The following is an 18,992-nucleotide window of genomic DNA, read 5'->3' as shown; positions in this document are numbered from 1 at the left end:
TTGTAGGTGAGTAACATTCACAAACATGCAGGCATCATGCATGCAACTTGTTTGGGGACTCGTGCCACAAGTCTCCTGCACAGTAAAGCCTAGCCAGGTTGGTGGGAATGATTAAATGAGAGGTCGAATATGGTGTCTGGTTACTGTGTCAAGTCTTTGAACCTGAAGATGGATGAACTCTGTGTTTCATCAAGGAGACAACTGCACAATAATATCCTCACCCCTACTGATATTAACCAGTTCAGGCATCTTAACTTTAACCCTTCAGTCTAGCCTCAGGTTCAAAATCAAAAATGATATCAAACTATTTTCTGTGCACAGGAAGAACTACCCTTCCAACTGGCTATTACAGTTTGAGATTATGTTTTTGTAAGAATGTTCCACTCACATCACTCGTTAACGTATTTGTGTCTTTGTAAAACCTAATATCGAAAATAAGAAAAACTCACATTTTCTATTTTGGCCTTTCAAATCCAGAACATTAATTGCCATGTGGGTGTACTTGTAAAGCGCACTGCAACTCCATGGAGTATCCTGGTGCTGAAGACCGCTGGGGAACCCGTCCTGGCTTTCCCTGTGAGATGGTCCCTTTCTGGGTATCTCCAAGGTGAAACCAGGCATCCCTGGCGTCTGTGGGGGGCCGTGGGAGAGATGAGGCAAGCTTAATGCCCAGAGTTGCTGAGTGTGTTCCCTGGTTAGAATAGGCACAGAGCGAGAATTATCGAACCCTGGTCCTGGGCCGTTCTCTGCTTGCGGGTCTGCCGCCTCTAACCAGTGAGCCACACCATTCCACTCCACTCCACTGCCATGGATAATGCATTATATACCATACAAAGTATGAGGTGAAGACAGTACATCATTTATTTCCCCATGTCTTGTCAATGTGATCTCATCTGAAAGACATAATAAATTGCTGTGGTTTTATCAATCACCACTACTTAGCATTTCACAGAGGAGTGCAATGTTCAATGGACAATGAAAGTGCAGCTCGAGGTGTTTCTGACACACTGAGAATCACAAGGTGGGAAACATGCACACATTTCTGTTGCTTATAGGATATCTTGTGTCTCACTATCTCTGATCTAGAACAAACGTGTAAGGAAGAAGGTGAGAAGTATATCGTCCATCCTCATCTTCCTCTAAATAACCATTCCCTCAAATCTAAAGAAGTCCAGCCAACCTTCCTCAATGTACTCGGGGCTATTCTACTTCCTTCCCCCCAAGCATCTTAGAAGATCCTTGTTCAGCACTAGGTCTATTGTTGTTAATGAACTACTGAACTTGGGATGTAGCTTGCAAGAGGGATCAAGGCTTAAAGCACTCCTGTTTACTGCCTCGAGTTAACAGCACAAGGTAGTATACTTTTAGAACATCATTACTGGCATTAAGTAGCTATTGGCTAGATGCGAGAAAATGGCTCTTGGTGTTACTCAGAACTTTACACATTTGCTCCAATACTACTTGATAGAGCCCTTTCACTCAGCTTTTATAGTTTGACTAACACACCACAACACATAAAACAATATCTTCCACCTTCCCAATTGCAAATGTTCACCTGGTTTATTTTGCGCTGGACTGATGCTTACACACGTTGCTTCCTCTGATTTTGAAATTTGTAGAAATCCTGATGAGGTATCTGAAAAGAAAGAACAGCATAAACAAACATCAGGAATGGTTTCACGGTACTTGCAGAGGAGTTGAGGAGCCTGCTGTAAATCAGTGACCCATTGAGACAGCCCTGGGTATATAGATAGTAGTTTTTGCCTACTTGAGCTGCTACCTTTATTTTCCTCATTGTGCGTATTGAACAACAAACACAAGTATGCACCACACTGCTGAATAATCAAACAGTCAACACTGACTAAAAAGGTGGTACATTTGAGATGTGGGCACTTGGCAGATATGCCTCTGGTAGAATCGTAAGCAAAAGAGAGAAGCTTACGCTAGAGATAACATTTCGACAAATTGTTTAGAGTTGGCAAACAGGGTACTCTGTCACAAACATGACGGAGTTCTGTCTGCAAACGCTATATCTGCATAAATCATTTAGAAATGGGCAGACCACCAGCTTTCTGTTGAGGGAGCCTTTTTTCACTCCATTGGAAAAAAAGCTTCCTCTAATGGCCTGTCAGAGTAGTGGACATCAGAAAAAGGGATTCATTTGCCCTTCCTATTTAGGGTGGATGGTGTGATGTACTTATTTTTGGTTTGTCATCACCAGGTAAAAGTGGTTAGTGAGAGACAGAAAAATACAAATAATGACTCCATTGTCCACACATTAAATGAAAACAACTCCCTTCGTGTGAGGTGTCATTAGATTTTAGTTTTTCAAAAACATGACAAAAAAAAACATATAATGTTTGTTAACGTTTGATGGATGGCTGTCAAAACAGACAGTGGCCATCCAACAAACGTTTGTACCTTGACAGCAGCAGTATGGACAGCGGTCCCTGTTAAAGTACAGAGATCAGAAGGGATCTTTAAATTTGGCACACAGTAATCCATCAGAGTGGCACACAATGTCTTCTGCCACCCTGACAAACAAAGTGTGATCCCTCAACCTCTAAATGTGTCCCTCTGTCTGCATCATAAAACCTGTTGTTGGTAAGCGGCATTCATTGGTTGGTAATAAAAATGACTGACAGTCACATAGGGTTAAAATAAGAAAAAGCATGATAGATCAAAGGAGAGAGAAATGTAGGTGAAATAGATCTAGCACACTATTTATTTTTATTTATTTATTTATTTAAACTTGTATTGCGCGCAGCTACCCTCAATGGGTTTCCTGGCGCCAGGGATAGATAAAAGAAAGAAAACCAGCAAAAGGCCCAAACCAGAACAAACAGTGAAGAGGGATCAATTAAACAGAAGGGTCTTCAGTTTTTTTCGAGAAGGGAGGAGATCAGTCTCGGCTTTCAGGGCCGATGAAAGAGCATTCCACATCTTTGGACCAAGATAAGAAAACGAGCGGCCGCCCATTTTGGCCAGTTTAATTCTGGGGACCAGGAAATTGCCACTAGTGGAAAATCTTAAAGTACGACCAGGCTTATAGACTTGAACCAGGTTCTGCAGGTATTTAGGAGCAGAACCCTGCCGGATTTTAAAAAGAAGGCATAAGGTTTTAAATTTCACACGGTTCGGGACCTTACGCCAATGAAGGTCACGCAGAGCCTGGGCTGCGGAAGATCTCCGGGGTACATTACACAGTAAACGAGCTGACGAGTTTTGCACCACCTGAAGCTTATTTATTGTGGCCTTATCGGCCCCAAGATAAAGCACATTCCCATAGTCAATGCGGGAGATCACAAGAGCCTGGACGACAGTTCTCCGAGTGGAGCAAGGTAGCATCCATAGGATCTTCTGCAACCATCTTAAGGTGGAGAAACAGATTGCAGCGACCTTTGTTACCTGCTGTCTCATAGAGAGCCTTTCGTCGATGAGGAAACCGAGGTTGCGGGCTACGGGGGCTGGATTCGGCAGAGGACCCATATCACAGGGCCAATGCCGAGGGCCCCACAGATCTTTATTCTTGCCCAAGATAACAACCTCGGTCTTGTCACCGTTGAGCTTGAGCAGATGGTCGTGCATCCAAGCAGCAACGCGTGACAGGCCAGATTTCAAGGCAGAGACCTCATGGCCCTCACTGCTGGAGAGAGAGAACACAATCTGCGTGTCATCGGCATACGAATAGATTGTCAAACCGGCGTCCTCCACGATGGTAGCAAGGTGTCTGATATAGATGTTAAACAGCAAAGGGCTGAGAATCGACCCCTGGGGGATGCCGTATGCCGATGAATAGACAGCAGATTCAGCTTCTGTCGAAAACACCTGAAAGGTGCGCCCACCTAAAAAGGAGGCAATCCAGGCCAGAGCAGATCCAGCAACACCACGGGAGCGGAGAGAGTCAAGAAGAATGGAATGAGACACGGTATCGAACGCTGCACTCAAATCCAAAAGGATGAGTGCAAAGGTCTCCCCGCGATCGATACTGTGCCGAAGCCGCTCCGTTACCCCGAGGAGTGCGGATTCAGTGGAATAATGAGCGTGAAACCCGGATTGGGACGGATGAAGATATCCCACGTTTTCGACAAACGAGTTAAGCTGGGTGTTCACATGTCGTTCCAAAATTTTAGAACATGCAGGCAGCAGGGATATGGGCCTAAAATTGGCTAAGTTAGTGATGTCCGCGCCGGTCTTTTTCAACAAGGGAACGACCATGGCATGCTTCCACTCCTGTGCCTGTAAGAGATGTATTCCGAAGTCTCATTAGGACTCTCCGTGGCTCGAGGTCCAACAGTTTTAGGATTTTCATAGGCACAGGGTCCCGAGGGGAGCCTGACCTAATACTGTTCAGGCACGATAAAAAGGTGATGTCATCAAACAAAAGCCAGTCGTTGATGAGCGTTGAAGGGAGGGGAAGAGGACTGCTAAACCAATTGAAAAACTACTTGTTGGAAACGTACACTTGTTCACACGAGCTGTCACGAGCGTTCAGGTGTGTCTGGCTGCTCGTGACAAGCTCGTGTTGTGGGAACACTATGTTATTGTTCGAACACGTAGAATGTGGGCAGTTATGGCTGTCATCTGTTATCGGCATTACAAGCTTGGATTTGAAGGCGTGAGCATCTCAATAAACTCCGTCTACTAACTACAACCTTCTTGGTGTTATTTCTGACTTCCCTACACTGGCGACGAGGATGGGAGTTTCATTACCTGCGTTTAAAGGACTTCGAAGGAATAAGGATTTTTTTTTTTCTTTATTTATCCTGGAATTTCATCGAAATTGTTCAGCGCTATCAGGATTTACACGAACAGTGCTGGATTACTGCTGTTCTAAGGGAAGCGGAAGATCATTGTTTCATATTAAGGAACTTTAAGGTCATTTCTTACTTATTTTACTGTGGCGTCTTTTGAAATCGTCTGTTATCACTCGCGAGCACTTCTTGCCAGCGTACATGTGCAGGGGTTTGCGCATGGAATTCTGAACAGCGCAGATCAACGCGACGTCTTGTGTCATCGCGCAGCGCAGATCAACGCGACGTTTTGGGTCATCGCGCAATGTGTGTCATCACGCAACGTTGCTAGGCGACGATCTTGCCAGTCTCTATCATTGCGCAACGTAGGAGCAGTAGAGACGATTTTCTTGCAGATTGTACTTTACTGATCGCGTTTTGTATCTGGAAATAACTGTGGAGATCGCAACAACGCTCAGTCATCAATCACCTGTGGAAATCAAACTGAAGATATTTTTTTTTTTTCATTGGAAGGTTCTAGTCACACGCAAATTCGTGTTGTGCACTCTAAATATTTACTGTGACTTTAAAGTTGAATTTTAAGTACATATATTTAGGATATATTTTTTTTTCTTTATTTTTTTTTATTCTTCATTCAACTTACACATAGCTTGTTAATAATTGAGTTAACATGTCTGGTATTGTACCTCCCCCCTCATTTTTGTCATCACCTGGTGAACCACCCATGGCTTGGGAGATTTGGGAACCTGTCTTCTTGGCTTATGTTGATGTATTGGAAGAAGGGGAGTGTGAACCAGAAAGGAAGCTATCACTGTTAAAACATTGTTTGGGTGGTATAGCTTTGAAGGAATTTAAAACATTACCTGATCTAGTAAATCCAGGGAACATTAATGTATACGAATATGCTTCACAACAGTTAAGCTTAAGATATGGGAAAAAAAAGAATATTGTCATGGAGAGGTTTATATTCTATTCTCGGAAGCAACGTGCAGATGAACCTGTAGAGGATTTTGTATCAGCTTTAAGATCTTTGGCTGTTACGTGTGATTTCGAACACATATCTTATGAGCAAGTACTAAGGGACCAAATCTTGATGAGAACTAATAACAAAAAAGTGCAAGAACGTCTTTGGACAACCTCTGATATGTCTCTTAATAACGCTATAGATATTGCGAAGTCTATAGAACACTCAGAGAAATTTGTCAAGGAGATCAGGGGTAATAATAAAAGTGATGTTTTTAGTGTATCTAAAGATGTGGATAAGTTTAAGAAAAGTTTTTCGCAGAGAAATGAATTTTCTTCTAGAAATGATAACAAATTTAGGAATCAGAAATATGAGAGGAAAACCTCAAAACTATTGTGTTTTAGATGTGAAAGTGACGGACATTTAGCAGATTATAAGAATTGTCCTGCTTTAGGGAAAACTTGTTCAAAGTGCTACAAGAAAGGTCATTTTACAAAATTTTGTAGATCAGTACCAGGAAAGATGAATTGTGTACATGAATGTTGTGAAGAGTTTCAATTGGATGATGAGGAAACGTTTCAAGTTAACACTGTTATCAATGTATGTGAAGATGGAGACTGCACCAAATTTCCATCTTGTATTATAACTATTGATGAAGTGAGTTTGGAGATTTTCGTAGACTCATGTGCATGGTACACCATAATTTCTTTAAATGTTTTTAGAGATAAATTTCCAAATAAGAAGTTACTCGATTCTGATGTATCCCCTGGTGGTTACACAGGTCACAAAATTGACCTAATTGGCTATTTTATTGCAAACATACAATTTTCTGACCGACACATATCAGGAAAAATTTATGTGTCAAGATCTGGGCTGTCGCTTTTAAGTTGGCCACACCAATACCAATTGGGGATGAAAATTGACCCCAGGGCTGATCCTCCTGTTTATGTTGTGCAACCATTGAATGTGTCGAGTGTTGCTGGGGACAGTTCACTACTTGTTGAGAATTTACGTAAATCTTTTCCCACTGTTTTCAGTGGTACCTTGGGTCGGTATAAAGGATTTGAACATGTCATCAAATTAAGTGAGAATGCCATTCCTGTAAGACATAGAGTAAGGAATGTTCCTTTATCTTATAGAGTTAAACTTAAAGAAATGCTAAAAGATCTATGTGATAAAAACATTATTGAACCTGTTGAGTAGTCACCTTGGGCTTCTCCTATTGTGATTTCGGTTAAGTCCAACGGCGAACTTAGATTATGCATTGACCTCCGCAGTGTCAATGGTGCTATTTGGGTGGATTTGCATCCTTTACCCAACCTCCATGAGATGGTCTCGACACTGGCTGGTGCACAGGTTTTCTCCTGTGTTGACCTAGCCAGTGCTTACCATCAGGTGGTACTTGCTGAGGAGTCCAAGAACATAACTGCTTTTATCACGCCTGAAGGTTTATACAGGTTTTGTCGTATGCCTTTTGGACTGGCGAGTGCAGCCTCGGTGTTCCAGAGGTTAATGAGAGATACTTTGGAGGGTTTGAGTGGTGCCATAGCATTCCAGGATGACATTTTAGTGCATGGGAAAGATGACATTCAGCATGACAATAACCTAAGGTGTGTGATTGCTGCTTTAGCGGAGAAGGGCCTCACACTTCGCCTTGACAAATGCAAATTTAGGCAAAAGGAAGTGGAATATCTAGGGCATACTATTAGTGGAATGGGAATCAAACCAAAGAAGAATCACGTTAAGAGCATCACGAATGCTCCTGTGCCTACGTCAAAAGAGCAACTCGTGGCTTTTTTAGGTCTTATCGAATTTTATGCTAAGTTTATCCCAAACTTTTCGGTAAAAGTTGACCCGTTCAGGTGTCTTTTGAAGAAAAACGCTAAGTTTGTTTGGATTGATGAAATGACACATGCCTTTCAATCCTTAAAAGTGTTTATTGTGAATGCTCCGTGTCTCAAACCTTTCGTGGTTGGCGTGAAATGCATCATCATGGTGGATGCTAGTTCTTCCGGTTTAGGTGGAGTACTTCTGCAGAAAGATTGTGAGAAAGAATGGGTTGTGGCATATGCATCTAGAGCTTTGAGGGATGCTGAAAAGAATTATTCTGTCATAGAAAGGGAGTTACTGGCATGTGTTTGGGGAGCTGAACACTTCAGACCTTTTTTGTGGGGCACTAAATTTTTGATAAAGACTGATCATAAGCCCTTGGTGTATCTCATGGCTCCAGGTGGAGGAAGAACTATGTCGGCACGTCTCGCAAGATTAGCTTCAAGGTTGCAATCTTTTCAGTATACTATTGAATATGTTCAAGGGAAGACGAATGTTCATGCAGATTGCATGTCCAGACTGATCTCTGATACGAATGTTTCTGAAGTAGTTAATGAAGAGGAGTGTGAAGTCGGTTTCACTTTTCAAGATGTCAATTCTGTGTATGGTGAACGGCTTTCTTTGCAAGAGGATGTTTGGATGGAAGAGATGAGTAAAGATTTGGAATTGTGCAGTGTCAAGAAGTATCTTGTACATGGTTGGCCGGAACAGAGGAAGTTGTCCGGAAACATGATGGGTTTTTTTAAGGTTGAAGAAGAACTTGCTGTGGAAAATGGTTTGATCCTTCGGGGTGATAAGATTGTCCCACCTTTACAGATTAGAAATTCTCTCCTTGAAATCGCTCATGAGGGACATTTGGGGATATCTTTCACCAGAAGACGTTTAAAGGAGTCTTTCTGGTGGCCAGGTATTGACTCTTGTGTAGATCATTTTGTACGCCTTTGTTCCCATTGCTCTAACAGTGATAAAACAGCTGTCGCTCTACGTCCTGAGCCATGCCCCATTGACTTACCTTCAGGTCCCTGGCGGAAACTGGGGATAGACATCATTGGGCCTTTCAGTTGTTTACCTAAACAGGAGGCTTTTGGCATTGTACTTATAGATTATTTTTCTAAATGGCCGGAGGTCAAGATGGTTAGAGAGGTTACTTCGTGTCAAGTGTTAGAATTTTTAGATGAGATTTTTTGCAGAGAGGGGATTCCTCAGGAAATTGTGACTGACAATGGTCCGCAGTTTGTGAGTAAGGAGATGGAACTTTTTTTTGTTAAATGCGGTATTGTCCATAGGAAGATTGCAGTTTTCCATCCTGAAGCGAATGGCCAGGTTGAACGCTTCAACCGTGTGATCAAAGAGGCCATACAACTTTCTATCAAGGGTAATTTGAATTGGAGGAATGCTTTGCAATCCATGTGTTAGCTTATAGGACTTCACCCAATTCTGTGACCCTGGTCACTCCTTTTGAGCTTTTAAGAGGGCGGAAGCCCAGCACCAAGTTAGTCCCTTGGTGGCTAAAAAAGAACTTAGCTGGCTTTGAAAATTGTTCCAAGGTTGATTTTGAAGCTGTTCAACACAGGGTTCAGTCGTATAAGGATAGAATGAAACGTGACATGGTCAAAAGGATTGGTTCTACGTCTAGTCGTTCTATCAAGGTGGGTGATTCTGTTCGCATTAAAAAGAAAGAGGGTGTGAGTAAAGGCTTTCCTGTTTGGTCAAATCCTAGGAAGGTTATTGAAGTCTTTAGAAATGCGGTCAGGGTTGATGGAGGTTCTGTATGGAATTTGAGCAGGATTTCTTTGTTTAATGGGCCTTGTCAATCGGTGGATGATCCGGACAGCAATGTTTTTTATGATGTTGGGAGACAGGGTGACAATGGGGAATGCTCTCAAGCTGAATGTAATCCTGACAATACTAGAGCTACACGTTCTCATCGTTTACCTGTTAGGTTTAATGACTTTGTGATGAATTGATTCTTTGTTTTTTTTTGTGTTTTTTTTTTGTGTTTTCTTTTAAGGGGGGAAGGTGTGTTGGGAACGTACACTTGTTCACACGAGCTGTCACGAGCGTTCAGGTGTGTCTGGCTGCTCGTGACAAGCTCGTGTTGTGGGAACACTATGTTATTGTTTGAACACGTAGAATGTGGGCAGTTATGGCTGTCATCTGTTATCGGCATTACAAGCTTGGATTTGAAGGCGTGAGCATCTCAATAAACTCCGTCTACTAACTACAACCTTCTTGGTGTTATTTCTGACTTCCCTACACTACTATTGAAAATATTTGAACTTGCTGGAGATGGCAATTATGGTGTGGATGAAGAATGGGACTTCAGGCATGGTGAGACAGAGAGGTGGGGAAGTTTTAAACTTGAAGAAAAGTACATATGCAGCTGACAGCTTGGATTTTGACAAGCCATGAAATCCAAATCTAGTTTTTTTCTACTTAACAATGTCACTGTATTTATAAGGACAGCTCCAACACTGCTGCAGTTTAGGAAAGAGTTGAAGAAGCACCTCTTTAAAGAACACTACATCAGAATGCATTAACTATCCACAAATCAGCTACCTCTCCTGACTTAATGCTAGTCATTAACACTGTACTGCTGTTGTCTTTGCTTAGGTTTGTGTTACAGAAATAAAACATACATACTGAGTTTGTTGATTATATAATCTTTTGAATTCCTAACACCTTCCACCTTTTATGACCCAGGAAAAACACTGCAAAATGGATATGATCACCGGAGATAGGCCACTACATGACCCACTGATACCCACAGGATATAAAAATCAATGGCAGGGGGCTTTCGCCTCTGCAAGGGCTCGCCTTTCCACCAGGTCAGAAGGATAAGGATGAGCATGGCAAACTAGATAAAACGCCCTCGGCCAGTGTCCATTATGGACCCAGGAATCATGCTGATACTCACCAACTTCAGTGGATAACTTGCTTACGTTGCTTACGTTTTTTAAATTTCTTCTCCTTATTAAAGAAAACACGTGTAGCTTTTGGGTTTTGAAACGATCTTAAGCTCTGGGCACTTTCCTAAAGATATTCTGCCTAGGAGTACAAGCGGGAAGGCCATATCATTAAATGCTTTCTCCAGAAACATGAAAAAGCTGTCAAAAGCAGTTTGGCCTGAAATCTGAGATTACCTGTCCTTTCTAAAAATCCACCTCTTCTCAGAAGTTTTATTTCTCTGCTTACGTGTTTTCAATATTTTAAACAAAACCTAGTTTTGGTTTCATGTAAAGCCTTGTGCACATTTTTACACATTAGAACTGTTAACTGAAATATTAATTTCCTTTTAAGACCAAAAAAAGCGTTGTTAGACCTGGCATCTTTGTGTGGTTTACCCTGACTTTTTGCCTATACCTCCTGTATTTTTTACGCTGTGCTGGATTTCGTTTTTGGTTGTTTAGATCCTTTGGGCACTTTGCCACTACTGATCAGTGTCAAAGTGCAAGTGCTCCCTGAGTAAAGTGTTATTGTAATTGGTTATCCATGATTGGCATTTATGTATAACCAAGAAGACCCTAGTAAAGTACACTGAGTGTGCCAGGGCTGGTGATTCAAAAACTTCTAGTGGGCATGCAGCACTGATTGTGCCACCCACATGAATAGCCCTAAAATGGTGTCTCAGGCCTGCCACCGCAGTGCCTGTGTGCAGTCTGTGGACTGCCATGTCAACCTGGCCAGTGTCCCCACCGACCAGGCCTAACCCTTCTCTTTCTGTGCACATTGGACACCCCTATGGAAGGCCCAAGGTACCCCCTTGGGCAGGGTGCAGTGTATGTGAAAGGTAGAGCATGTACTAGTGCAGGTGACATGCTCTGGTAGTGAATTACAGCAATTTTCGTTTTTCACTATTGTAAGGCTATCTTGCCCATATGCTATAATGGGGAATGCTGTGTACAGTGGTTACCTGCATATCTTCCCATAGGAGCAAGATAGGACATAAAAGTCTGGTATCCCTGAACTCAGAATTTAATAACACAACTTTTAGGAAAGGTGGTTTTTAAATCCCGTGTTTGAGAACAGCACTTTTAGAAAGTGGCTGTTCTCTTGTCTGACCTTTCTGTGTGCCTTGGTCCTTTTGTGAATTGACTGCCTGGTTTTTGAGTGACACGGGATGGGTGGCTCCCAGAGCCTGAGTGGGCCATCCCTGGGCTGAATAGCTCCATCTGCATCCAGAGTGGTTGGAGGGGGTAGCACCTGGGCCTGAATAGAGCTGTGCAAGACTTCCACAATGCTGGCACCACCTCCTGCTGGGTGGCTGACGGTCCTGCCCCTCTCTCTGAAAGGAAAGGAGAAGCCAGGAAAATAAAGTGCTCAAGGAACACCCAGAACAGTTTCAGACCGGGCTCAGAGCCCTCCTGCACAAAGGGAACAAAGACTATTTGGAGTATAAGTACAGGACGCTGGACTACAGAAAATTAGATCATCCTGGAATCAAGAAGGAACCTCTGCCAAGGAGGAAGCTGGAAGACTGAAGAGTAAGGACTGTCCTGCTGTGTGTTTGTGGGCTGACCTGCAGTTGCTTTGCTGCCAACGAGAGGGGGAAGGACTTTGCTTTGTGCTGTGTCCCCTTGCTTTAAGAGATCTTCAAGGGCCTGAGTAGAGCTGGCTCCCTGTTACGAAGTCCCAGGAACAAAAGGACTTCACCCCCAGCTACCCCCCTGAACTCAACTTAGAGAGTTCTGTCCTTCCTAGAGTGCTTGGGCCAGTTGTGGTGTCTCTGTAAGTTGTGCCTGTTGTTGGGAAGATGGATAAGAAGAAACTAAAGACAATCTGCCAAGTTTCATGCATCGCTCGCGGAGTGCATCCCCGTCAGTGCGAGTAAATTCCCACCGCCGCGAAGATCGAGATCGTCGAAGCACCCATTGCAAGAACTGACGCATCCTTCGCTTGCGGAACGCATTGCTCCGGTCGTCACTGGGTGAGATCGTCGCACCACTTGCTTGAGGACCGCATCACATCGCTGTGAGAGTCGTCGCAGAGCCATTGCATCGAGGGGCCGCAAGAGGAGAAGATCGATGCTGCGCTGTGCATCGCCGCCGCATCTGAAATCGCCCCCGTCCCGAAGATCGTCGCATCGTACCTTTGCGAGACGTTTCCTACGAAACCAGCGCACCGGAATCCATACAAGGTATTGCATCCCTCCCCATACAGACCAGAGTCACCGCAACACGCCCCCTGCGTCCAGCGGGGTTGTTGCATCGCCTCCCCGGGGTCTCAGGAGTGACGCATCGCTTGTTTTTCAACGCTGCAGCTTTCCCTTGGAACTTTTGTTGCATCTAAAGGTACTTTTGGCTAAAACGTGATGCAACTGTGGATTATTTTAACGCAACCTTAAGAACTCTTTTGAAATCATACAGAACTGTGTATGTTGGATTTTTGTCGTTTTGGTCTTGTGTAGTTTTGATAAAGATACTTTATTTTTCTAAACTGGTGTGGAGTCCATTCGTGGTGTTTTCACTGTGTTACTGTGAGTGTTGGTACAAATACTTTGCACATTGCCTTTGATAAGCCTGTCTGCTCGTGCCAAGCTACCAAGGGGGTGAGCAGGGTTTATCTAAATAGTGTATCCCCCTTACCCTGACTAGAAGCAAGGGTCCCTATTTGGACACTGGTACCTACCTCTGCCAACTACAGACCCCCAGATCTAACAAGCGTTAGTACTTGGACTTACTTCTAGGGGTACTCTGTAAACTCCTAAGTGTAATTAAAAACAGTGGAACCAGGCTGCAAGTCAGTGTAACCGCAGATGACCTTTACTTAAAACTTTTCACAGCTTGTGCAAATCCTAGGCTATTCTATTGCCTGTGATATCTACAATGAAATGAATTTGAGGATTAGTTGAGGGGGATAAGTGTCTACCTCAAATAATAACCATAAACCTTATCTGGGTGAACCACTAAAAGCATACAATTAACTTAAGCACAACCCCTTGGTAGTTATGCCACAGTGCAGATAGGCTCAACTAACAGGAAAGGTGTAAAGCATTAATGAAGTACTCCAACCGCAATAAAGTTTCAACACGAGTAAACCCTGCAAAGCAATTTAAAAAGAAAGAGTATATTGGAATAAATAAAATGACAACAAACTGATAAACATCAAATAACTGAAGTTATCAATTTATAAAGTTTAAGGTACAAACTAGCACTAACAGGTCATTTGGTTGTGATCGATGCACTTGACAGAGACAAGGTAAATATGTAAGGCCAATTGCGATGAAGCACTGGTACATCCTAGTGAAAAAGTTTACCTTTGGACTTAGGGCCCGATATAGGTCTTGGAGGAAGGACCGCCTGTTGTCCGCCACAGTGGTTTCATTTCGCCCATCATGTTGGCGGAGGATCTTCCGCTGGTTTATATATTCGACTGAAGAACCTCTGTTAGCGTTGGAGTTTTGGTGAACTGCCCATGAAAATTAGAAATGTCCGCCGGCCCTGTAGACATGTTTGGTATTGGCAGGAACTGTGACGCCAGTTCCTGTCAATGCATTGTAAGTTAGACAAGCAGCTCCAATAACAGAACTGAGCAGTATGCCCAAAATTTTTTTTAAAGAAAAATCAAAGCAGTATTTGCCTTTTGAAGAAAAAAAAATGCCCCAAACATCCTCACATGGTGAGGGCGCATTGAGCTCATTTCAATGCTTCTTACCGCCAGGTTATTCCTGGCAGTGACGGGCTTTGAAAATCGGCTACATGACAGCCCATCTAAATGAGGTGGGCAAAGACACAGCTGAATCTCCAATGGTCCTCACTCCATCGGACTGTCAGGGAGGGACCAGTGAGGAAGTTTGATGGAGTTTTGTCTGTCATACCGGACATCTAAATTGGGCAAGAGGACAGTCATGATGGTGGGCGGCTACACTGACACTTTTCTGCGGTCAGTACGCATCCGCCAAGCTATAAATCGAGCCCTGAGTTTCTGAAATGTAAGTCAAATATCATTGGCCGAGCAAGCCACCAGGATGAGGCCAAAGAAGTCTCCACATGGTTGGAAATCCACTAAACAAGGTCTAGGTGAAGTTACTAACTTTTGACAGGAGATAATCTAGTGGGAGAAATTTTCATTTCAGGTCCTTAGAAGGTCCCTTCCTGGCCAGATACTTTTCTCGCCTTCAACCTGTGAAGATTTCTAGCTTCAGACTTAGGTAACCTTTCTGGAGATCAGATTCTTCCAGAAGTGCAAGGCTTCTTGGCGAAGTCCTGATGTAACATGAATCTTTGTACCAGCGGTAACGTACCTTCATCGGATTGGCACGGCAGGTTGGTTCAGGTCCCCCACCAGTTCTCTAAGCAAAAATGTAACAAAAAGTTTCCAAGTACTAGGTTTCAGGATTTGATAGGAGGAGTCACTTTGATACCAGCCGAGGGTTCATGACCCTGAGTGGTAAAGAATGGTCAGTTCGGAATGCAGAAAAAGGCCTCTTAAAGCTTGGTGTGCACTGGAGGTGAAACAGTAGCTCAACCTTATGACACTTTTAGTAGACTCCTTTGTTCAAGTTACAAGAGGAGGAACAGGGCCACTTCAGGGATCTTCTAAGTCACAAAGAGCAGGTCCAGTCCTCTTTTGTTCTTCTACAGGTCTAGAAGTTATCTGAGGAGGGTACGGCGGCTGCCACATTTATGCCCAGTGCCAGCCTGTGAGTGGGGAAAACTCCTGTCCACTCCCTAACCAATGGGCAAAAATACCCAGGCATGACCTACCCACTTTTGTAGAACTTACTATGTGTTTTACTGATACAATCCTATAGTACCCTGCCCTGATCTTCCCAAAACCAACATGGCAGAACCTTGCTTCCTCTGTGCAGAGATCCTGTGCTAACTCTGGAGAAGAGGCCCGGGATATGAGCAATCTCTCCACTATGGGCACTCAAAAAAAATTCTGGTTGCAGCTCTGCACCCACTCGGTCTGGTGTATGACTGGAGGGATAAAAAAAGGGGCAGGTGTTATCTAAATCTTCCTCTGACAGGGAAAGCCCCTTTGAAGTTAAATAAATTCCGGGACACTGCCCAGATTGCAGCCTGCCAGAGAAACAGAAAAGAAAAGCTCAGGGAGCAAGTTAACACCTCAATTAAGGGGCTACTAAACTCCTGGGTGACAGTTGGAAGCTCATACGAATTGGCTATTACTTACCTAAAGCCTCTGTAAAGGCTTTAGGAAGGTAATAGGCAATGTATTCAAAGTTCCTGTTCTCTAATGATTATTACAAATTAGACTTTACAAATGAATTGGGTTTGTAATAACTGTTTTAAAAAATCCTAGAACATAGCTGTTTCCCAAGCGGAGACAGCAACATTACATTTAATATTGTATCCCAATTCTTTCCTATTGAACAGACACCACTGCTACAGTGAAAATAGCAGTTTGGGCCTTTTACTGTAAAGAGATGTTTATCAGTAAGCTTTTACATGCCTTACTCTTAAATACCATTTACCCTGCATTCATGGAGGGTAAGACCTTCTTGGGAGTGAATTATTAAGATTTCAAAGCAGGGTTTATGTCTAGAGTCATGTTTACACTGCCACTCTAGTGGAGGACACGATAAGTTATGCAGGCCACTGGTGACTTAACTTACAGGCCCTGGGTACACTGTAGGTGCCATACACTAGGGACATCTAGGTAAGTTGCATGTGCCAATAAGTGCTATGACAATGTCACCAAGTTGAAAGGGGAGCACAGGCACATAACCTCTGGTTAGCTGGGGTAAAGTGCACAGAGTTCTACAGCCAGCAAATTGTCAAATCAAAGCAATCTGGTAGAAAACCACCCAATAGATTCCCATTCCCATCATACAAAATATGGGGCAATGGTACACTGCTTCATACCAAGAAATCTGAAAGAGGAGTATTAGTTTGGAGGGGTCCTAGGTCCCTATTTTCATATTAATCTCTACAATATTGCTTGGTTGACTCTCTTTAGGCAGAGGCATATTAATTATCAACATGCTATGTTCTCGTTTTCCTTCCGTCTTTGATTCTTGTTTGTCTATTATTCTCAATGTTTCATATTTCATTGTTGGATCCTGCCAAAATGACAGAATGAGTCAGTGAGTTAAATGCTCGCTGCTGGTGTGTGTGTGATATGCAGATTGCAAGTTGGACTCTTAAAAGGGTCAACTCTCCCTTTTATCCTTTTAAAACAAGATTTGCTTGCACAAGAATGTTCTTATTACTCAAAAAGAATTACTGAAGATTTTATAAATGTGCTGATTTGATGCCATTCCTGCTACTACGAAGCTGTACAGAAGCACTACAGGGAAAGTTTTAATGCAGAAGTGGAATGTAATAAACAGGATAGACACTTGGGGCAACAGAATGGAAGGCATTAAGAAGTGCGCTTTTCACCCTCTTGAGGCAACAGCCGGGAGGTCTCTCTTTCCCTTTTAATTTGTGATATTTCGCGATATTCGTGATACTTGCTATTTTAAAATATATACTGAGTTCATTGAACCTGCGTGTCTCTGCTTGATTAAAAAGCATTTTATCTCAGGACACTCTGTGGAGACCTCCTAGAGATCTCTCTCCCCCTCCCCTCGCCACCGGGCCACTCTCAGCCGAGTACCGACGCTGAGAGCTGGTCTCGGGCAGCCGATCCCAAATCAGCGCCCATATTGGGTGTGGGCGAGCGCGGTGACAGCTCCAGCTGCAGATAAAAGGCCACGGTCATGCCTCCGCGCAGCGGACGCGCCGGACCTGTGCCGGAGTCGTGCCAAATGTAGGAAGGTGGCTACCTGACTATGGTTACCCCAGATTTTTTGCCTTGTGTTTAGCTGGTTTTCGACTTAGTTGGCCTGGTTCCCTGCTAATCAGGGCCCCAGGCTATCTGCTCTCTCTGTAAAATGGATTCCATGTACCCTAGGTGCATAACTAGATTGGCTTGGGTCACCTTATCAGCCCCTGTACAGAGCACTATAGGTGCCCAGGGCATAGGTGCATCCAAGGCCTACCAGGGGCTGCAGCATATCTTTTGCCACCCCTGGCTGGCTATCTAAAATTGACACAACTGGCTGATCACTCAGCTGGGGCAAGGTGGTGTAATCACCCCTTGCTTAGATATAGTATGCCTATATCTAAACCTATCTGGACACATATAAACCTGTGAGCCACTCCTATGGCAGGCCTTAACAATCCTGAAGGCAGAGTGCGTGGTTTAATGTGAGATGGTGCTCTAGCATGAGCTGAGCCTGTCTGCAGCTGTCGGGACCAATTCCCTTAGCTGTTCCGGGATAATGCCAAACCATATACTATTACGTGCATTATAATCCTCGCGGTTATATGTCAACTGGTTTGGCTTTATCAAAACATGTCGTGTAAGGTGTCATACGATTTGGAATACTACCCCCTCGCCAGTCCTGGCGACGGGGGTAGCATTCCACCCCTCTAGAGGGGACGACATGTTACTTTTGCTAAAACGCGGTTGATTTTTAAAAGAGCCTCAGATCCACAAAATGGATGCTTCTGCCACAGACACATGTCTGACCTCCTGCTGCTGACCGAAACTCAGCAGAGGAGGCCTGGACAAAGGATTTCCTGTCACAGGGAGGTGTGACACCACCCCAGACAGGAGATAGTGGATTGTAGCAGGGAGGTTTGAAAGAAACCAGACAGTGCCTGGGGAGCACAAGGCTTCCCCTTGCATAATCCGGTCAAACCGGTTCTGGGGCAGCCCAGCCCCAGCTCCAGTGAGACCTGGACAAAGGAAAGGGGGTGTAACCACCCCCTTCCTGGTCCCACCCATAGGGGAGGGACCTAGCAGGAGATCCACCCCTCAGATTGGAATAAGAGGGGGAGCAGTGCCAATGCAACTCAGATCATCCTGAAGAAACATAAGAAACGAAATCTGGACCCTCCGACTTTCTACACGACGTGAGAAGACTGAAGAATCTCCCTTGTGGCCAAGGAGTGACCACCCTGTGCAAACAGGCACCATCCAGCCCTCGACCCTTGCTTTGTTGCAGTTCCCGCCGGAACTCGAGCGACAGAGATCGACGAGATCAAGCTTGCCTGCCTTCTACCTGCCCGATCCACAGTCCCTGCAGAGCTGAGACCCGTGGAGGCGACCGGAAGCGTGGGGCACGCCATCTTGAAAAGGCCACGAGACGCTGACCGTGCGGCCCACGAGTGACCCTCGAAGCTGTACACCGGGGTTTGAGAAGCCCCAGCCCCGAGCTCCACTTGCACCAAAGCTCACCCCTCCACACTCGACGAGTGCTGCGTGGGGCCCTTCTGCTTGTGTGCGCTCGACGCGTTGGCCCGGTCACTTGCCAGCTGGCTTGTGGCCCCTGTGCCGACGAAACTTGAAATACGACTTGCTTTTCTGGTTGCTCCAGATCTGCACCAGCTCCTGTGAAAAGGAGCACCCACTCTGACCCTCCTGGTTCGAGTGATAAGCAATCTCCCGGTTCCGCGTGGATTGCTTTTGCCAAGTGCTGTTTGCTGCAA

At 44.3% G+C, this 18,992-nt stretch overlaps 1 protein-coding gene across 1 annotated transcript in view; it reads right to left on the bottom strand.

Moving 5' to 3' along the window:
• Nucleotides 1-18,992, bottom strand: part of LOC147716857 (uncharacterized) — a 159,707-nt gene that overhangs the window by 72,166 nt on the left and 68,549 nt on the right. The window contains exon 3 of the mRNA XM_086923768.1: nt 1,556-1,636. Within this exon, the coding sequence (XP_086779894.1) occupies nt 1,556-1,636 (81 nt within the window). The remainder of the gene's footprint in view (nt 1-1,555; nt 1,637-18,992) is intronic.

The sequence above is a fragment of the Lissotriton vulgaris genome, chromosome 5 (genome assembly GCF_964263255.1).
Source record: "Lissotriton vulgaris chromosome 5, aLisVul1.2, whole genome shotgun sequence".
In the NCBI taxonomy this organism is placed as follows: domain Eukaryota; kingdom Metazoa; phylum Chordata; class Amphibia; order Caudata; family Salamandridae; genus Lissotriton; species Lissotriton vulgaris.
Note: the sequence above shows the minus strand (reverse complement) of the source record. Positions and strands in the feature narration are given on the sequence as shown.